Source organism: Lathyrus oleraceus, chromosome 5, assembly GCF_024323335.1.
Source record: "Lathyrus oleraceus cultivar Zhongwan6 chromosome 5, CAAS_Psat_ZW6_1.0, whole genome shotgun sequence".
NCBI classification, from domain to species: Eukaryota; Viridiplantae; Streptophyta; class Magnoliopsida; order Fabales; family Fabaceae; genus Lathyrus; species Lathyrus oleraceus.
Window position 1 is genome coordinate 331,196,181 of NC_066583.1, and position 18,391 is coordinate 331,214,571.

Consider the following 18,391-nt stretch of genomic DNA (forward strand, 5'->3'; position numbering starts at 1 on the left):
TGTGAGATGTTGCGCCTGTGTCCATGTACCACTGATTGTCAGGAGTGTGGAGTGACATGGTGTGTATTGCGGTCTCAATGTTTGTCGGTATCTGAGATGAGGTAGAGGTTGCATAAACCTGAGGACGCTGTCCTAGAATTCCTGACTGCTTAGGAGGACCGGCAAGGTGTGTCCACTGAGAGGTGGGATACGAACACGATGGCATAGTCCATGGTGGTGGAGTCCAACCCCATGGTTGCCAAGTTGGGTACTACTGTTGCTGTTGCCAAGGAGGAGCGGACCAAGGTGAGGGAGCGTTGGGAGCTCCAGACTGAGGTGCACTGCGGTTACCACGTCCCCCTCCGCGACCCTGGTTGCCACGGGTGCGAGAACGGTTGCCGGGGCGGCGGTTGCCACGCTGAGAGGTGTCTTCAGTAGGTTTCGGCTGAATGGTGTGCATAGCAGCATGAGAGTCTGTGTTTGCCATCTTAGCCATACCGACTTCTTCCAAAGTGAGCATGGAATGAGCCTGATAGAATGCCATAAGAGGGTTGCTCTGGCGAATCAAAGTAGCAACAATGCGGTAAGCTTCTGGGAGACCAGAGATCAGCTGAAGGACCAGACGATGATTGTTGACAGGGGAGCCGAAATTTCTCAATTGATCAGAAAGCATCTTAAGACGCTGACAGTAAGCCGAGACATTGGGAAAATCCTCTATATGAGTGTTAGAAAACTCTTGCTCAAGAGTGATGGCTCGAGCATTTTGGTTGTCCTGAAAAACATCTTCCAAGCGATTTCATGCTTCTATTGCAGTGGAGTTAGGTTCTAGAATAGTGGTCAGCAAATCGGTAGAAATAGTGGAATAAATCCACTGAAGAACGGTGGCATCAAGAGTGGACCATCGTTCATGGTTGGCGTTGGTAATGGCTGGTGGCTCTTTTCCGATAGATGGAACGATGTGATGCAAGACTCGATGTGAGCGAGCATGGATGCGGAAAAGCTCGGTTTGGGTACCATATTGATCTTTTTCCATCTCAATAATAATAGGAATGTGGTTCCTAATATTGGAGACGGAAAGTGCGGGATGAAACTCCGATTTGAAACCTCGAAACGTGATGTTCTTGGACTGACCGAAATCACCAATATCGGCGGATTTGTGGGTATCAGTGTCACTGTGTTCTGAATGGTATGATTCAGACATGGTTATAGGTGCGACGACGGTGGCGCGAACAGAGGCGGGAGGCGAGAGAATAGGGTGGTTCTCGTGTTCGGTGGCAGCGATATAGAGTACGGTAGTCCTGTTACGGTGACAGACTTAAAGGAGGGAGGAGAAGCATGCGGCGGCGGACTGAATGAGGGAGAAGAAGAAACGCATTTCTGCGTTTTTTTTAGAGAGAGGATCGGTTAGGATTGATACCATGTAAGATAATGGAAATCGTGTCCTTCTCATTGATCTGACTAGAATATATATACAACAATGTGTAACATTTGATCAACTATCTAATTATGATACAACATAATTATAGGAAACTAATTATAAATAATTATAACAAAATATTCTATTCTATCATTATCAACAAGAAGATTTTAAGTAACTTCATTAAATTTAAACGGTGGATACAACTTTTACTTCTCTTATTGGATTTTAATCTCTAAAAACTTCTTAACTGTTATTATTAACAATTAGTTATTGTGGTTAGCCTATTTGATTACATGTCAAATTGATTCTTCAATGTTGTTTTCATTTGAAGAAAATGCATCTTGTTACACCCTTCCACAAATTGATGGTTGATAAATATCAAGTATAGTTAACTTTAGAAGCATCATCTTTAGGAAACTGTTGCTCAGTAGTTGAGCTTACTTTCATGAAAGCATTATCATTTAGAGCGCCTGCACAACGTGTGGAAATGAAGAGAGTTCAAAATCAAAAATGTGAAGAGGTAGCTTAAGAAATGAAAATTGACCCAAAAAGTACTCACCTAGATTTTTAATCTGATTTGTTTCCTGTGAACCTTCAACTTCCCCAGTAAGTGACTCTTTTGTGGAAATTGAAGGCGAAGGTATGGCTATTTGGTCATCACCATATTCCTGCACATAATATCAAGTGTTAAGAAATCATCAATTGCAATCTAATGGCATTCTTCAAATAAGATTGAAACAAGTTCGAAATTCTTATCAAATAGATGATGTATATAAATATTTATAAAATTTCAAAATGATTTGATACTTAATCTAATAGATTCAGTTGGACTTATAATATGTTTTTTAAAAACATAAGTAAATGTCCACTATTTGAAATACATAAAAACTATTAAGTGGAATAACTCAATGGTGAGTTACTCTTGGAGTAGGTTGATACCTTTATGATTGTATTGTCGAGAGATTCTGACAACGGATTCATTATGAAATTACCAATTGATTTAATAGTAGCCTTAGGACATTCTACTAGTTCAAGTTTCGCCGAAGGAGGAAATGTTGTATGATATTTTTTAGGACACATTGCGACTAAACTTGGCAGATTGCGAAGACTGAGAAATTCCAATCTTGGAAGATTAAGAAGAATCTTAATGTGGTTTTGTTGATCAAGAGTGTCGCGTCCAAGTATGTATTTCAATTGCGCGCAACCTTCAATGTAGAGCTCTTTCAATTTTGGGAAGATACTGCCCCAATTATTGCTGCCACTGTCATAATCTCCAAAGTCTATAATGTGCTCCAATTCATCACAGTTCCTAATTGTCAAACTTTCCAACAAAAGTTTTGGAACAATAGATAGGATAAATACTGATTTTATCTCGGAGAACTCAGACAGTTCAATCTTTTTAATATTGTAAAGGATCTTTGATTGTATTTGAATACATTTAGCACGCTCCCATATATTAAGGAAATATGAATTTGATTCCTTAAATGTAATTATGTAATTCGAATGAAAAGAAATTCAAAATCAAACCATAATAGAAAGAAGGTGAGAGGCTTACTGATGCCAGTGCCACTGAATTGTCCTGCGGCTGATTAGACGACTCGTTCGCAGACGAAGATATGGGAAGTTTAGATTCGCGAAACATAGCAATGAAATTTGGTAAATGGCAGAGCTCCAATTGTTTTAGTGAACAGAATTCCACATGTTGGTATTTACCAAATATGTATTTCAACCCATCACATCTTCTAATTTGAAGAGTTTGTAGTACCGGAAGGTCTTGAAAAAAGAGAAGAGGAAATATAGAGGCTAATAGGGGACATCCTTCAATATCAAGGACTTTTAGTTTTGGAAACATTGAGCCATACCATTCGTTACTTGATTCCTCCTCTATTCGTTCATCTACTATTATGTTTTTCAGACTTTCGCAATGAGCTATTTTCAATGTTTCTAGTAGCGCCAAGCTTCCAGAAGTCAAGCGTTGAGAAAATAGGGAAACTAACCTCGGGCAACTCTGCAGTTCGATGACCTTTAGACCAAAGAGATTTAGCTTGCATTTAAACAAACTTTGCAGACGTTTACAGTCCTTGATTGACACCTTCTTTAAATTCTTCAAACAATCAATGGAAAGAGCACCATTGAATAGATCTTCCAAATTTTCCATCCTATCCAGTTTTAGTACAACCAACTTGGAAAAGACATTTGGCATTTGATAACCAGTAGCGTCAACGAGGAACTGTAGTTTCGAATCACAACTCAAACAAAGCTTAACAAGATCATTCATACCTAGATTTGTAGGAACAATCTCAGGCATGAGATTTCTCCACTTCCCCTTAATTCCGTTTAGTCGAAGAACCTCTGCTGTTTGCATACAGTAGATGAGTGTTTCTTTTGAAAACCGATATGCATCGCCATTTGTAGGAAAAACCACACACTTCGATATCCAATTATTCATTTCAACCCACCCTTTACATATATGATATCTTCGCAACTCGGGTAATGCTATTTCTCCACAAACACCATTAAAACTATCTATGAAATACAGCTCTTGAAGTGATGAGCATCTTTTAATAACTTCAAATGGGTCATCCATTTTAATTACACAAGACTCCAAGTTCAACAATTTCAATTTCTCTAGTTTTGCAATTTCTTTTGGAAGTTGATTGATTGTGCATTCAACCAAATCAAGAGTTTCAAGACTTTGCAGTTTTCCTAAAACAGAGATGTCACCTAAATCCACACTATTAACCAATATAGATCGAATATTGGTCAATGACTGAATTGAATATGGTAATGATAGTGGTGTATCATCATCTTCGGCTAAAATATACAAAACTCTAAGCTTGGCCATATTTTCAAAGAAAGAATTTGGAACTTCCATACATTTGCGGTCTTCATCTCTGTCGACGTTGACAAATAGAATCTCAAGTTTGGAATCATCAGACTTACTGGATAACAAATCCACGTCCTTCCCTTCGCATGATGGATATTTAATATCTACTTTCCTTTCAACGAAAGACTTTTGAATCTCTCTGTCTTTTATCGATTGAGCCACGTCACACACCAAATCTTGCATCATTACACGTTTCTCGTCGATCTCCAACAACAAAGAAGAATCTAGGAGTTTATTTTTTACTGCAACTACTAGGTTTCGAGCCTCTCCGTAGGTGCAATAATCTTCCCCAAATAGTCCCGCTCCTATGCAAAGTCTGGTTAGGATTTCAACAGAAATTTCTTCATCTTTTCCAAATACAGAACATAAGAGGAACAATCTCTTGGCTTTTTCATCTTTCATATTATCATAGCTGATCTTCACACGTGTATCGATTTTAGTCATATCATCATCAACCTTGGGAATGAATGCATACTTCATCAACGGTTTTATTATTGTATCCCACTCATGCACTGGAAGTTGTTGGTCTTTTAACCTTCTAGCGATGATAGAAATTGCGAGTGGTAATTGTTTACATTCCTTTGCAATTACACGTCCCTTAGATATCACATCGTTTGAGGAACTATTACTTATACCGGCATAGTATTGGAACATAATCCAGGCATCTTCTTCGGATAAAAGTCCCAGTTCAATTCTCTCAACACACTCCATTTTGTCGAATATTTGTTTACTACGTGAGGTTACAAGAAGTCTACAACCTTTGTGATTGTCTGAATCAGGAATCCCTATTGCTGCAAAATCAAGTGGGACTTCATCCCACACGTCATCCATTATCAGAAGAATTTTTTCACCATTGGTTAATCTACTCCATAATTTTTTGGATCGGTCTGATTCATTATAGTCCTTCAACTTCAAGTCTAAAGGTCCAGCAATATCATCTTGAATTTTTTTAATATCAGGAGTAAACGAAACACATGTAAGAACGACACGGGTGAATCGACCATATTGCATTAAAAGTGCACCCATTTTACGGGCCAACATAGTTTTTCCGATGCCACCTATCCCTTGTAATACAGTTATAAAGTTATTGCCAAATATTAATGTACTCCACAGTTTTTTGTATTCAGACTCCATGCTTTTACAAAAAATGAAACCTTTTAGGAAAAAGCATGGGGCATCTGGACGGTGATGAATGAATCGAATATATTCATTTCCGATTTTGATTAGTCTTTTAATCATTTCTTGCTCTTCCCTTTTATACAGCCATATGTATTTAGGATAATATCCAAAACAACATGTTTGTAATTTTGTTTTGGTGTTCTCTTGAATGAGCTTATAAACTACCTCTTCCCAAAAAGCAATATAAACTGGAATATCTTCACCCAGTCTTATTGCCTCTCGGGCAAGTGCGCCCAAAATTTCGTGCAACATTTCCAACTCAAGCATTTCTTCTTCACGCTCATTAACAATGCGTTTGAAACAAAATACAAATCGTACATTTTCTCTTGCCTCATTATTCAATTTCACAAAACTCCTCATCTAAATCAACTCAATAAAACAAAGTTAGGCATCTATAAACAGTTACCAACTTCAAATAGGCATTATTTTATTTTGAGTCTGTGTTTTCTGAGAAACAAATATAGGAAAGATATTAAGACAAAAATAAATAAATATTCACTACAACATTTATTAAACCTAGTGTAAATTGTGGGGTGATCGGCTTTGAAGAAAAAACTGAAAGAGAGCTATCAAGCAATTGGATGACACCCATCATTAAATACATCGCAGCAGGAGTGAATCCATTAATGGATATAATAATTACTAAAGTAATGCAAACGGATGATTCTGATAAATCAATAAATGAATTGTGTAAAAAGATATAATAATTAATCTTTTATATATATATATATATATATATATATATATATATATATATATATATATATATATATATATGATGAGTGGGAATGCATATGAGGCAATTGTTATTTATGACAACATGGATTATACTAAAAAAAACTAAGGTGACATTGATTCTAGGTTATGAGGCAACAGCTAATTTTAAATTAAAAAATAAAATAAAAAATCATATGATTGTCATTTACCTTATTTCCAAGGTTGAGCAAATTGATATGAAGAATCTTTGCCTTTCTCCAAATTGCAGTAGCTAGTGTTCAATGAAATTCAAGTTCTCCTTTTTCTTTTTGGGTTTGTTACAACTCATACAGCGACATATTTATGGTGGAAAAATAAAAGAAGGGATGGAATAAATTATATTGCGGTAATGTAAGGAACATTATTACAAACACGTAAAGTGCATTCATTGAGTGATGAAAACGAGTTAAGCAAGGCACAACTTGAACTTCCTTCACAGAATCTTAAGAATTGGAATATATATGTATATAATATAAAATGGAAAAAGATGATGGCTTTATGTAAAAAAATGGAAGAATCATTTTTATTAGCTTTTTTTAATTAACTTTTTTATTTATAGAATTATTTTTTCATTTTATCTTTTATCTTTTGTTTTCATTATTCATATAGAATATAAACAAATAAAACAAATTACAGTTTTATGTACAACTAAGCTCTTGATGTGTGCCCCTTCCATTGTTAATAATGATAACCCTCTTGTATTAAGATACTCGAGTGTTTTTCAAGGAGATATGTGTGAAGGTATGTGTGTGCAGGTATGACATTTGCGACAATGTGTTTGATTTTGGCAATGACAACACACTAAAGTGAAGGATTCACGAAAAATGTTGATCAAGTTCATTTGGTGTTAATGACAACATTGTGAGGTGAAGTCGCCATTCGATGTGGTAATCAAGTCCATCTAGCTTTAATGACAACAATGTAAGGTGAAGTCATCATTCGATGTGGTGATCAAGTCCATCTTGGGTTGATGACAACGTCATGAGATGAAGTCGTCATTCAATGTGGTGATAAAGTTTTCGTGCTCAAAATATCAAAGGTCATCTAGGTAATGATCAGGTTGTGGTGTTTAAAGATCAATATATCAAACCTTATCTCTAGAGGACAACACTTTGTGTCAAGCAGTGTTCGGTGAAGTCAGCGAAGATCTATGAATAAGTAGTATTTCTGATGATGGTGATTATCATAGAGTTATCTTAATCCTTTTTAGAATAAGATTCAAGGTTCCAATGAAGTATTAAATGTTAGATTAATATATATATATATATATATATATATATATATATATATATATATATATGTATATATATATATATATATATATATATATATATATATATATATATATATATATATATATATATTGATCCTATGTTCCTGATAACAAAAGAACAACAAGATCAATAAAACAAAATGCGGAAATAGAATTAGAGGTTTTACCTCCAGCCATTGTTGCAGTGTTGTGAGTGCACTGCCTTTGATTCTTCCAAGCTCTTGCTCTCTCAATATAGATGGTGTATTTCTTTTCTGATGAGAGAAAGCTTTGGGGACCAAAGACTATTTGTAGACTTGATTCTACCATCAAAAATTTAAAGCCATTAAAACTCATTACCACCCAATTAAATGGTCATATCAATTTACATTAAAACGAAAATAAATCATACCCTTTTCAGAACCAAAATCCCAAAACTATGGACCACATTAAAAATTGGTTTATTATTAATAATTATTATAATAAAAATAAGAAACCGTTACATTCTCCCACTTGGTCCATAGAACTGATTATTGGCATAAATGAGTCATGAAAAACTTACTCAAGAAATAAATATGTGAATCATAGAGATAGTCCCTCGTAAAGTGAGTAGTCTCATCTATGTATTACAACATGTCTATTTTTAAGTATATATATGTAATGTGGTAACTAACTTGATGAATAAACCAATGTTTACTCTTGGTCCAGATGTAACATATTTTCTTAAACTGATTTGCGCATGAAAATGGGAAAACATCACAATATAAGAGTTTTATTAATAAACGGTATGTATACAATCATAAGGAGGACCCAAGTCCCATGTTCTCTACATGATCCTTAAATTTTATTGGTGGCATGCCCTTAGTCAAAGGATCAACGATCATTAAATCAGTACTAATGTGATTAATAACTACTATTTTATCTTTAACTCTTTCTCTAATGGCTAAATACTTTATGTCGATGTGCTTGCTTCGACTTCCACTTTTATTATTCTTAGCCATAAAGACAGTTGCTGAATTATCGCAAAAAATCTTCAGAGGTTTATAAATAGAATCCATGATTCTAATTCCAGAAATAAAACTCTTAAGCCATACACCATGAGAAGTAGTCTCAAAACAGGAGACAAACTCGGCTTCCATAGTAGAAGTAGCAACCAAGGTTTGCTTAGTACTTCTCCATGAAATAGCTCCATCAGCCATCATAAAAATATATCCTGATGTTGATTTGCGAGAATCAACACAACCAGCAAAGTCGGAGTCTGAATAGCCGGTCACATCAAGATTGTCTGTCTGCCTATACATTAGCATGTAATCTTTTATTCCTTTAAGATATCTCAACACCTTCTTTGCAGCTTTCCAGTGATCCATACCTGGATTACTATGATATCTTCCTAAGATTCCAACAGCAAATGCAATGTCGGGCCTTGTGCATACTTGAGCATACATAAGACTTCCAACAACAGAAGCATATGGAATGTTCTTCATTTGTTCCCGCTCAAAATCATTCTTAGGGCATTGATTCAAATTAAATCTATCGCCCTTGACAATGGGTGCAACACTTGGTGAACAATCTTTCATTCTAAATCTCTCTAAAACTTTATTGATGTAGGTTTCTTGTGATAGACCCAAAATTCCTCGAAGTCTATCTATGTGGATCTTAATGCCAATGACATAAGATGCCCCACCCATATCCTTCATATCAAACTTTTTAGAGAGGAATTGTTTCACCTCATGTAGAAAACCTTTATCATTGGTTGCAAGTAGTATGTCATCCACATACAAAATGAGAAAACAAATTTTACTCCTACTGACCTTCTGGTATATACATTGATCCATGGGGTTTTCAATAAACCCAAATGAAGATATCGTTTCATGGAATTTAAGATACCATTGACGAGAGGCTTGTTTTAAACCATATATGGATCTCTTAAGCTTGCAAACTAAATGTCCACCATTATTAGAAGAGAAACCTTCAGGTTGTCTCATATAAACCTCCTCCTCTAAATCTCCATTAAGAAATGTTGTTTTCACATCCATTTGATACAACTCAAGGTCAAAATGTGCAACTAATGCCAAGATGACACGAAGAGAATCTTTCTTAGATACAGGAGAAAAAGTATTAGTGTAATCTGTAACACCCCAAATAAAGTAAAAGAATTATTTAATTAAGTTGATAATATTATTTTATTAATTTAATTAAATAAATTGGATTATTATTATTATTATTATTGTTATTATTATTATTATTTGGAATAATAATAATTGGAAAATATATAAGTTGGGATAAGAGAAAAAGTTTCTCATTTTGGAACAGAAGAGTTTTACGTGGAAGTTGAGAAGCTGCAGAGAAGGGAGAAGCTGTAGAGCAAAGGCTGAAGAGCGGAAAAGCGGAAGCGTTGAGTTGCCGAATTATCTCAGGTAAGGGGTCTGAATCTTATTAAATGATAATATGCGAGCAATTCCATGATATGTGTTGGATTGTCGATGAATTTTGGGGATTTTAGGGAGATGGGAAAGTTGGGGTTTTGATTAGAAATTCCCCGACCTGTGAGTTGTTGAGTTAGATGCATGATAATCGAAGTATGTGTGTATATATGACTGAATAATTGTGTGAGTCGCGTTTTCCCGAACGCGTAGCTTTTTACGGAAGTTGAATCGGAGGTCCGGAAGTCCTCCGACGGCGGAAAGTGCGGAGAATTCTGCATTCTGCCTTGTGTTAGCGCAGGAACTACTGTTTCGTCTGCGTTAACCGGTTAACCCAGGGTGTTAACCGGTTAACACTGTTATAACTTGAGAAAATGTTGAGTTTTGCCTGCGTTAACCGGTTAACCCATAGCGTTAACCGGTTAACGCTGTTGCGTTTTGCCTGTATGTGTATTTTCCTGCGTTAACCGGTTAACCTATAGCGTTAACCGGTTAACACTGTTCCAGTATTGAAAAATGACTAATTTTTATGTTGAAATTGTGATTTGGCCTATTGTGGTTGATTGTGATGAATCCATGTGTTAAGATGTAATGTTGTTGTTTTGTCGAGTTGTATGTCATGCTATTAATGATGAAGATAACATGATCATATGATGTTGTTGTTGCGATGTTGATTATGATGCATGTTTGGTGTGCATGCATTCATGAAAGGCCGATGCCTAGTGATGAACGGACTGAGTTCCAATGATGTTGTTGACTCCGGGCTTGTTGAGAGGCTTGGTTCCTTGCGGGGGAACTCGGATTCTATGGTGATGAATCTGGGAGTGGTGATCCTGTAGTTGGTCACAAAATGGGTATACCGAGTCGTGTTGAGTCATGCATGGGTGTGTGCATTGCATTTGATGTGTTGTTTTGTTGATGTTCATAAGTATGTTGATTATGATGATTATGATGAGCTGCGTTGGCATGTGTGAAATATATAATTATGTTTATATTCCTGTCGTTATATTATTATTTAATAATGTAATTCTCACCCCTTCTGCATGTGTTTATGTTCATCTATGATGAGCAATGTGCAGATACAGCGGAGTAGCTATTGTTGAGGTTTGAAGAATAAGTGTAGAGTTATTCTACGGAGTCGAGTCAAATGCTCTGGTCATGTGACACCGGGGTTATGGGATTCGATAGATAATTACATTTTATTTATGTTGTTTATGATGAATAATTGTTGAGATGTTTTGTGGAGATCATGTTGACAAATTATTATAATAATTATGTTGTTGTCCGCTGCGAAGTTTTAAATCAAATAAATAATATATGTTATGTTGTGATGCGAGAAATAACATGTTGTATGAAATGTAAACTCTTCTACATGTTGTACTCTGATAATATATATAAATATGTCGTTTGGGTAGAAGGGTGTTACATTAGTGGTATCAGAGCATGGTCAGTCCAGTCGAGTCATAATGTGAGGTTTTCCCTGTTGGTCGATTAGTGTAAATGACACTGTCGATATTTAACGATTGTGGTTGTGTTGTGCAGAGTATGGCTGGAGAAAATGACCGTGCAATTGCTGAAGCTTTGGCTGCTATGGCGCAGGCTATGCAGGCGCAGCAGAATCCGCCGGTCGACGAGTTTAGGAATTTGGGAAGGTTTCTGAAGAATAACCCTCCTACATTCAAAGGGCGCTATGATCCAGATGGTGCTCAGATTTGGCTGAAGGAAATTGAGAAGATTTTCCGGGTGATGACGTGTACTGAAGCGCAGAAGGTGCAGTTTGGTACGCATATGTTATCTGAAGAGGCTGAAAACTGGTGGGATAACACCCGACAGAGGATTGCAGTACCAGGTGCTGAGATGACTTGGGAAAGGTTCAAGACGGCCTTTCTGGAGAAATATTTTCCTGCTGATGTGCGATGCAAGAAGGAGATGGAATTTCTGGGACTGAAGCAGGGTAACATGTCTGTTGCTGATTACGCTTCGAAGTTTGAAGAGCTGGTGCAGTATTGTCCTCATTATAATAATGCTGATGCTGAGGAATCCAAGTGTGTCAAGTTTGAGAATGGGTTGCGTCCAGAGATCAAACAAGGCATTGGTTACCAGGAGATTCGTAGGTTTCCTACACTGGTTAATAAGTGCAGGATATTCGATGAAGATAGCAAGGCTAGGACTGCTCACTACAAGAGTCTTAGTGAGAAGAAGAATAAGGATCGTGGTAGTCCTTATGCATCTCCGAATGGTAAAGGTAAACAGAAAGTGGTAGATGAGAAGAAGCCAAGTGGGGGAGGATCTCCCATAGCTGGTAAATGTTTCAGGTGTGGCGAGCCAGGCCACCGTGCTGATAGCTGTACCAAGAAAGTGCTGAGATGTTTCCGATGCGGTCAGGCTGGTCATAGAGTTACGGAATGTAAGGATGCTAGTCCGACATGTTTTAATTGTGGCGAGAAAGGCCATATCAGTTCGCAGTGCTCGAAACCGAAGAAGGCGGCTACTGCAGCTCATACTACTGGTAGGGTGTTTGCGCTGAGTGGGGTTGAAGCTCCTAAAGAAGATAATCTGATTAAAGGTACTTGCTTGATTAATAATGTTGAATTGCTTGCTATTGTTGACACTGGTGCTACTCATTCGTTTATTTCATATGAGTGTGCAACTAGGATTGGTGTGACTATGTCGTCCCTAGGCGGAAGTATGGTGATAGATACTCCTGCTAATGGGTCTGTGAAGACTTCTGTTGTCTGTCGAGGTTGTCATTTGACGATCTTTGAAAGAGAGTTCGTGGTTGATTTGGTGTGCTTACCCTTGCACCAAATTGATATTATTCTGGGAATGAATTGGCTAGAATTCTATGGCGTGTTTATCAACTGCTACAGGAAGACGGTGCGGTTTTCTGAAGTTGGTGAGAATGATGAGGCAAGATTTCTATCTGCTAGGCAGGTGGGGGATTTTGTGAAAGATGAAGCTCAGATATTCGCTTTATTTGCGTCTCTGCAATCGGATAAGAAAGTGGTGAGTGTAGATTTGCCTGTTGTCTGTGAATTTCAGGATGTGTTTCCGGAGGATGTAAGTGAATTACCTCCAGAACGGGAAGTCGAATTTACCATTGACTTAGTACCAGGTACGAGTCCGGTGTCGATGTCTCCTTATAGAATGTCGGCAACTGAATTAGTTGAATTGAAGAAGCAACTTGAAGAATTGCTTGAGAAGAAGTTTGTGCGTCCAAGTGTTTCTCCTTGGGGTGCACCAGTATTGTTAGTGAAGAAGAAAGAAGGTACGATGAGGTTGTGTGTCGATTACCGGCAGTTGAATAAGGTGACTATCAAGAATCGGTATCCATTGCCGAGGATTGATGATTTGATGGATCAGTTGGTTGGAGCTCATGTTTTCAGTAAGATTGATTTGCGGTCGGGTTATCATCAGATCCGAGTGAAGTCAGATGATATTGCGAAGACTGCTTTCCGTACGAGGTATGGTCATTATGAATACACTGTGATGCCGTTCGGTGTGTCTAATGCTCCAGGTGTGTTTATGGAATATATGAATCGTATATTTCATCCGTACCTTGATAATTTTGTTGTGGTGTTCATAGATGATATATTGATATATTCTAAGACGGAAGAAGAGCATGCAGGACATCTGAGAATTGTTTTGCAGGTGTTAAGAGAAAAGAAATTATATGCAAAGTTATCTAAATGTGAGTTCTGGTTGAAGGAAGTGAGTTTCCTTGGCCATGTGATTTCGAGTGGTGGGATTTCTGTTGACCCGGCTAAAGTTGATGCTGTATTACAGTGGGAGACTCCGAAGTCTGCTACTGAGATACGCAGTTTTCTGGGGTTAGCTGGTTATTATCGCAGATTTATTGAGGGCTTCTCTAAGTTGGCATTGCCGTTGACGCAGTTGACTAAGAAGGGTCAAGTGTATGTGTGGGATACAGCTTGTGAAGCGAGTTTTGTTGAGTTGAAGAGGCGGTTGACCAGTGCTCCAGTGTTGATCTTGCCTAATCCTGGTGAGTCCTTCGTTGTTTATTGTGATGCTTCTTTGATGGGTCTTGGTGGTGTTTTGATGCAGAACGGTAAAGTTGTAGCTTATGCTTCTAGACAGTTGAAAGTTCATGAGAGGAATTACCCTACGCATGATCTAGAACTTGCAGCTGTTGTATTTGTGTTGAAAATGTGGAGGCATTATCTGTATGGTTCCAGATTCGAAGTGTTCAGTGATCACAAGAGTCTGAAGTATCTGTTTGATCAGAAAGAGTTAAATATGAGGCAGAGAAGGTGGTTAGAATTACTGAAGGATTTTGACTTTGAATTGAGTTATCATCCCGGTAAGGCTAATGTAGTTGCAGATGCGCTGAGTAGAAAGTCTCTACATATGTCTATGATGATGGTTCGGGAACTTGAGTTAATTGAACAGTTCCGTGATATGAGTTTGGGTTGTGAAGTTTCCGCTGATAGTGTAAAGTTGGGTATGCTGAAGTTGAATAGTGGAATTCTGGAAGATATTCGGAATGGTCAGCAAGTTGATGTCGCTCTAGTTGATCATATTACTATGGTTAACCAGGGTAATGGTGGTAATTTTGAGATTGATGAGAATGGCATCCTGCGATTTAAAGGTAGAGTTTGTGTTCCTGAGGTGTCTGAATTGAGAAAGAGTATTCTTGAAGAGGGCCATAGGAGTGGATTGAGTATCCATCCAGGGGCAACTAAAATGTATCAGGATTTGAAGAAGTTGTTTTGGTGGGCTGGTATGAAAAGAGATGTTGCTAAGTTTGTGTATGCCTGTTTGACTTGTCAGAAGTCAAAGATTGAACATCAGAAACCGGCAGGTATGATGCAACCTTTGAAGATTCCTGAATGGAAGTGGGATAGCATTTCCATGGATTTTGTGACGGGATTGCCGAAGACGGTGAAAGGTAATGATTCTATTTGGGTGATTGTGGATCGATTGACTAAGTCGGCGCATTTCTTGCCGATGAAGATTAATCACTCTTTAGAGAAGTTGGCAGAGTTGTATATCGAGGAGATAGTGAGGCTGCATGGTATTCCATCCAGTATTGTGTCTGATAGAGATCCCAGATTTACTTCTAGATTTTGGGAAAGTTTGCAGAAAGCGTTGGGGACCAAGTTGAGGTTGAGTTCAGCTTATCATCCTCAGACTGATGGTCAGACTGAAAGAACTATCCAATCCTTGGAGGATTTGTTGAGAGCTTGTGTGTTGGAGCAGAGTGGTTCTTGGGATAGTTATTTGCCGTTGGTGGAGTTTACTTATAATAATAGTTTTCATGCTAGTATCGGTATGGCTCCATATGAAGCATTGTATGGTAGGAGGTGTAGAACTCCATTGTGTTGGTATGAATCAGGTGAGAGTGCTGTACTCGGACCTGAGATTGTGCAGCAGACGACTGAAAGGGTTAAGATGATTCAGGAGAAAATGAAGATTTCTCAGAGTCGTCAGAAGAGTTATCATGATAATAGGAGAAAGGCACTTGAGTTCCAAGAGGGAGATCATGTGTTCCTGAGAGTTACTCCGACGACAGGTGTGGGTAGAGCTTTAAAGTCTAAAAAGCTTACTCCGAGGTTTGTGGGTCCGTATCAGATTTTGAAGAGAGTTGGGGAAGTGGCGTATCGGATAGCTTTACCGCCGTCGCTTTCTAATCTGCATGATGTGTTTCATGTATCTCAGTTGAGAAAATATATTGCGGATCCTTCGCATGTTGTTCAGTTGGATGATATACAGGTGAGGGATAATTTGACCGTTGAGGTGTTGCCAATTCGGATAGATGGCCGAGAAGAGAAGACCCTGAGAGGTAAGAAGATTGCTCTGGTGAAAGTTGTTTGGGGAGGTCCAGCTGGTGAGAGCTTGACTTGGGAGCGTGAAGATCAGATGAAGGAGTCGTATCCGGCTCTATTTGCTTGAGGTATGTTTTCGAGGACGAAAACTTCTAAAGTGGGGGAGAGTTGTAACACCCCAAATAAAGTAAAAGAATTATTTAATTAAGTTGATAATATTATTTTATTAATTTAATTAAATAAATTGGATTATTATTATTATTATTATTGTTATTATTATTATTATTTGGAATAATAATAATTGGAAAATATATAAGTTGGGATAAGAGAAAAAGTTTCTCATTTTGGAACAGAAGAGTTTTACGTGGAAGTTGAGAAGCTGCAGAGAAGGGAGAAGCTGTAGAGCAAAGGCTGAAGAGCGGAAAAGCGGAAGCGTTGAGTTGCCGAATTATCTCAGGTAAGGGGTCTGAATCTTATTAAATGATAATATGCGAGCAATTCCATGATATGTGTTGGATTGTCGATGAATTTTGGGGATTTTAGGGAGATGGGAAAGTTGGGGTTTTGATTAGAAATTCCCCGACCTGTGAGTTGTTGAGTTAGATGCATGATAATCGAAGTATGTGTGTATATATGACTGAATAATTGTGTGAGTCGCGTTTTCCCGAACGCGTAGCTTTTTACGGAAGTTGAATCGGAGGTCCGGAAGTCCTCCGACGGCGGAAAGTGCGGAGAATTCTGCATTCTGCCTTGTGTTAGCGCAGGAACTACTGTTTCGTCTGCGTTAACCGGTTAACCCAGGGTGTTAACCGGTTAACACTGTTATAACTTGAGAAAATGTTGAGTTTTGCCTGCGTTAACCGGTTAACCCATAGCGTTAACCGGTTAACACTGTTGCGTTTTGCCTGTATGTGTATTTTCCTGCGTTAACCGGTTAACCTATAGCGTTAACCGGTTAACACTGTTCCAGTATTGAAAAATGACTAATTTTTATGTTGAAATTGTGATTTGGCCTATTGTGGTTGATTGTGATGAATCCATGTGTTAAGATGTAATGTTGTTGTTTTGTCGAGTTGTATGTCATGCTATTAATGATGAAGATAACATGATCATATGATGTTGTTGTTGCGATGTTGATTATGATGCATGTTTGGTGTGCATGCATTCATGAAAGGCCGATGCCTAGTGATGAACGGACTGAGTTCCAATGATGTTGTTGACTCCGGGCTTGTTGAGAGGCTTGGTTCCTTGCGGGGGAACTCGGATTCTATGGTGATGAATCTGGGAGTGGTGATCCTGTAGTTGGTCACAAAATGGGTATACCGAGTCGTGTTGAGTCATGCATGGGTGTGTGCATTGCATTTGATGTGTTGTTTTGTTGATGTTCATAAGTATGTTGATTATGATGATTATGATGAGCTGCGTTGGCATGTGTGAAATATATAATTATGTTTATATTCCTGTCGTTATATTATTATTTAATAATGTAATTCTCACCCCTTCTGCATGTGTTTATGTTCATCTATGATGAGCAATGTGCAGATACAGCGGAGTAGCTATTGTTGAGGTTTGAAGAATAAGTGTAGAGTTATTCTACGGAGTCGAGTCAAATGCTCTGGTCATGTGACACCGGGGTTATGGGATTCGATAGATAATTACATTTTATTTATGTTGTTTATGATGAATAATTGTTGAGATGTTTTGTGGAGATCATGTTGACAAATTATTATAATAATTATGTTGTTGTCCGCTGCGAAGTTTTAAATCAAATAAATAATATATGTTATGTTGTGATGCGAGAAATAACATGTTGTATGAAATGTAAACTCTTCTACATGTTGTACTCTGATAATATATATAAATATATCGTTTGGGTAGAAGGGTGTTACATAATCGATTCCCTCCTTTTGAGTAAATCCCTTAGCAACGAGTCTGGCCTTGTATCTCTCAATGTTGCCTAATGAATCTTTATTGGTTTTAAAGACCCATTTACAATCAATGGCCTTTGCCCCATTAGGTAACTCTACAAGATCACATACGTCGTTGTTTTTCATGGAATTCATTTCATCATTCATGGCATCATACCACAAATTTGACTCTTTGCAACTCATGGCTTGTCTAAAGCTCTCAGGGTCATTCTCAGCTCCAACATTATAGTCAGATTCTTGTAGATACACAATGTAACCATTAGGAATAGCTGATTTTCTTGTCCTAGTAGATCTTCTTAATGTTTGATCAACATTTTCTTGTGGATCTTGTTGTTCAACTAATTGTTCATTATCTTGATGACCAACTTGATTTACTGGATCATCAGTAGCTTGTGGAGTCTCGATGATTGGTTGATCAACATCCATTTGAACTTGAGGGATGTTGTAAATAGTAACCAATCTATTACTTGAAGTGGAAGGTTCATACTCTATATGATCATGCACATAAATTGAATTTTTGATTTGATCGCTCCCACTAGTCAAATGATTTTCAAGAAAGTTTACATTTTTTGACTCCACAATCCTAGTTGTATGAGATGGACAATAAAATCTATAACCTTTAGACCTTTCGACATATCCAATTAAATACCCACTAATGGTCCTCAGATCTAGTTTCTTTTATTATGGGTTAGAAATCCTCACCTCAGACGGACATCCCCAAACGCGCATATGTCGTAAACTCGGCTTCCATCCTTTAAATAACTCAAATGGTGTCTTTGAG

At 37.7% G+C, this 18,391-nt stretch overlaps 1 protein-coding gene and 1 pseudogene across 1 annotated transcript; both read right to left on the minus strand.

Annotated features, from left to right (window-relative positions):
- Window positions 1–250: 250 nt before the first annotated feature.
- Window positions 251–1,180, minus strand: LOC127080481 (uncharacterized; annotated as a pseudogene).
- Window positions 1,181–1,570: 390 nt separating this feature from the next.
- On the minus strand, window positions 1,571–6,537 carry LOC127084419 (probable disease resistance protein At4g27220). The gene is made up of 5 exons (XM_051024863.1): window positions 6,392–6,537; window positions 2,955–5,825; window positions 2,339–2,878; window positions 1,959–2,067; window positions 1,571–1,869 (listed from the first exon to the last, which is right to left on the minus strand). The coding sequence occupies exons 2-5, from the start codon at window positions 5,823–5,825 to the stop codon at window positions 1,778–1,780; spliced, it is 3,612 nt and encodes a 1,203-aa protein (XP_050880820.1). The 5' UTR covers window positions 6,392–6,537; the 3' UTR covers window positions 1,571–1,777.
- Window positions 6,538–18,391: the final 11,854 nt, after the last annotated feature.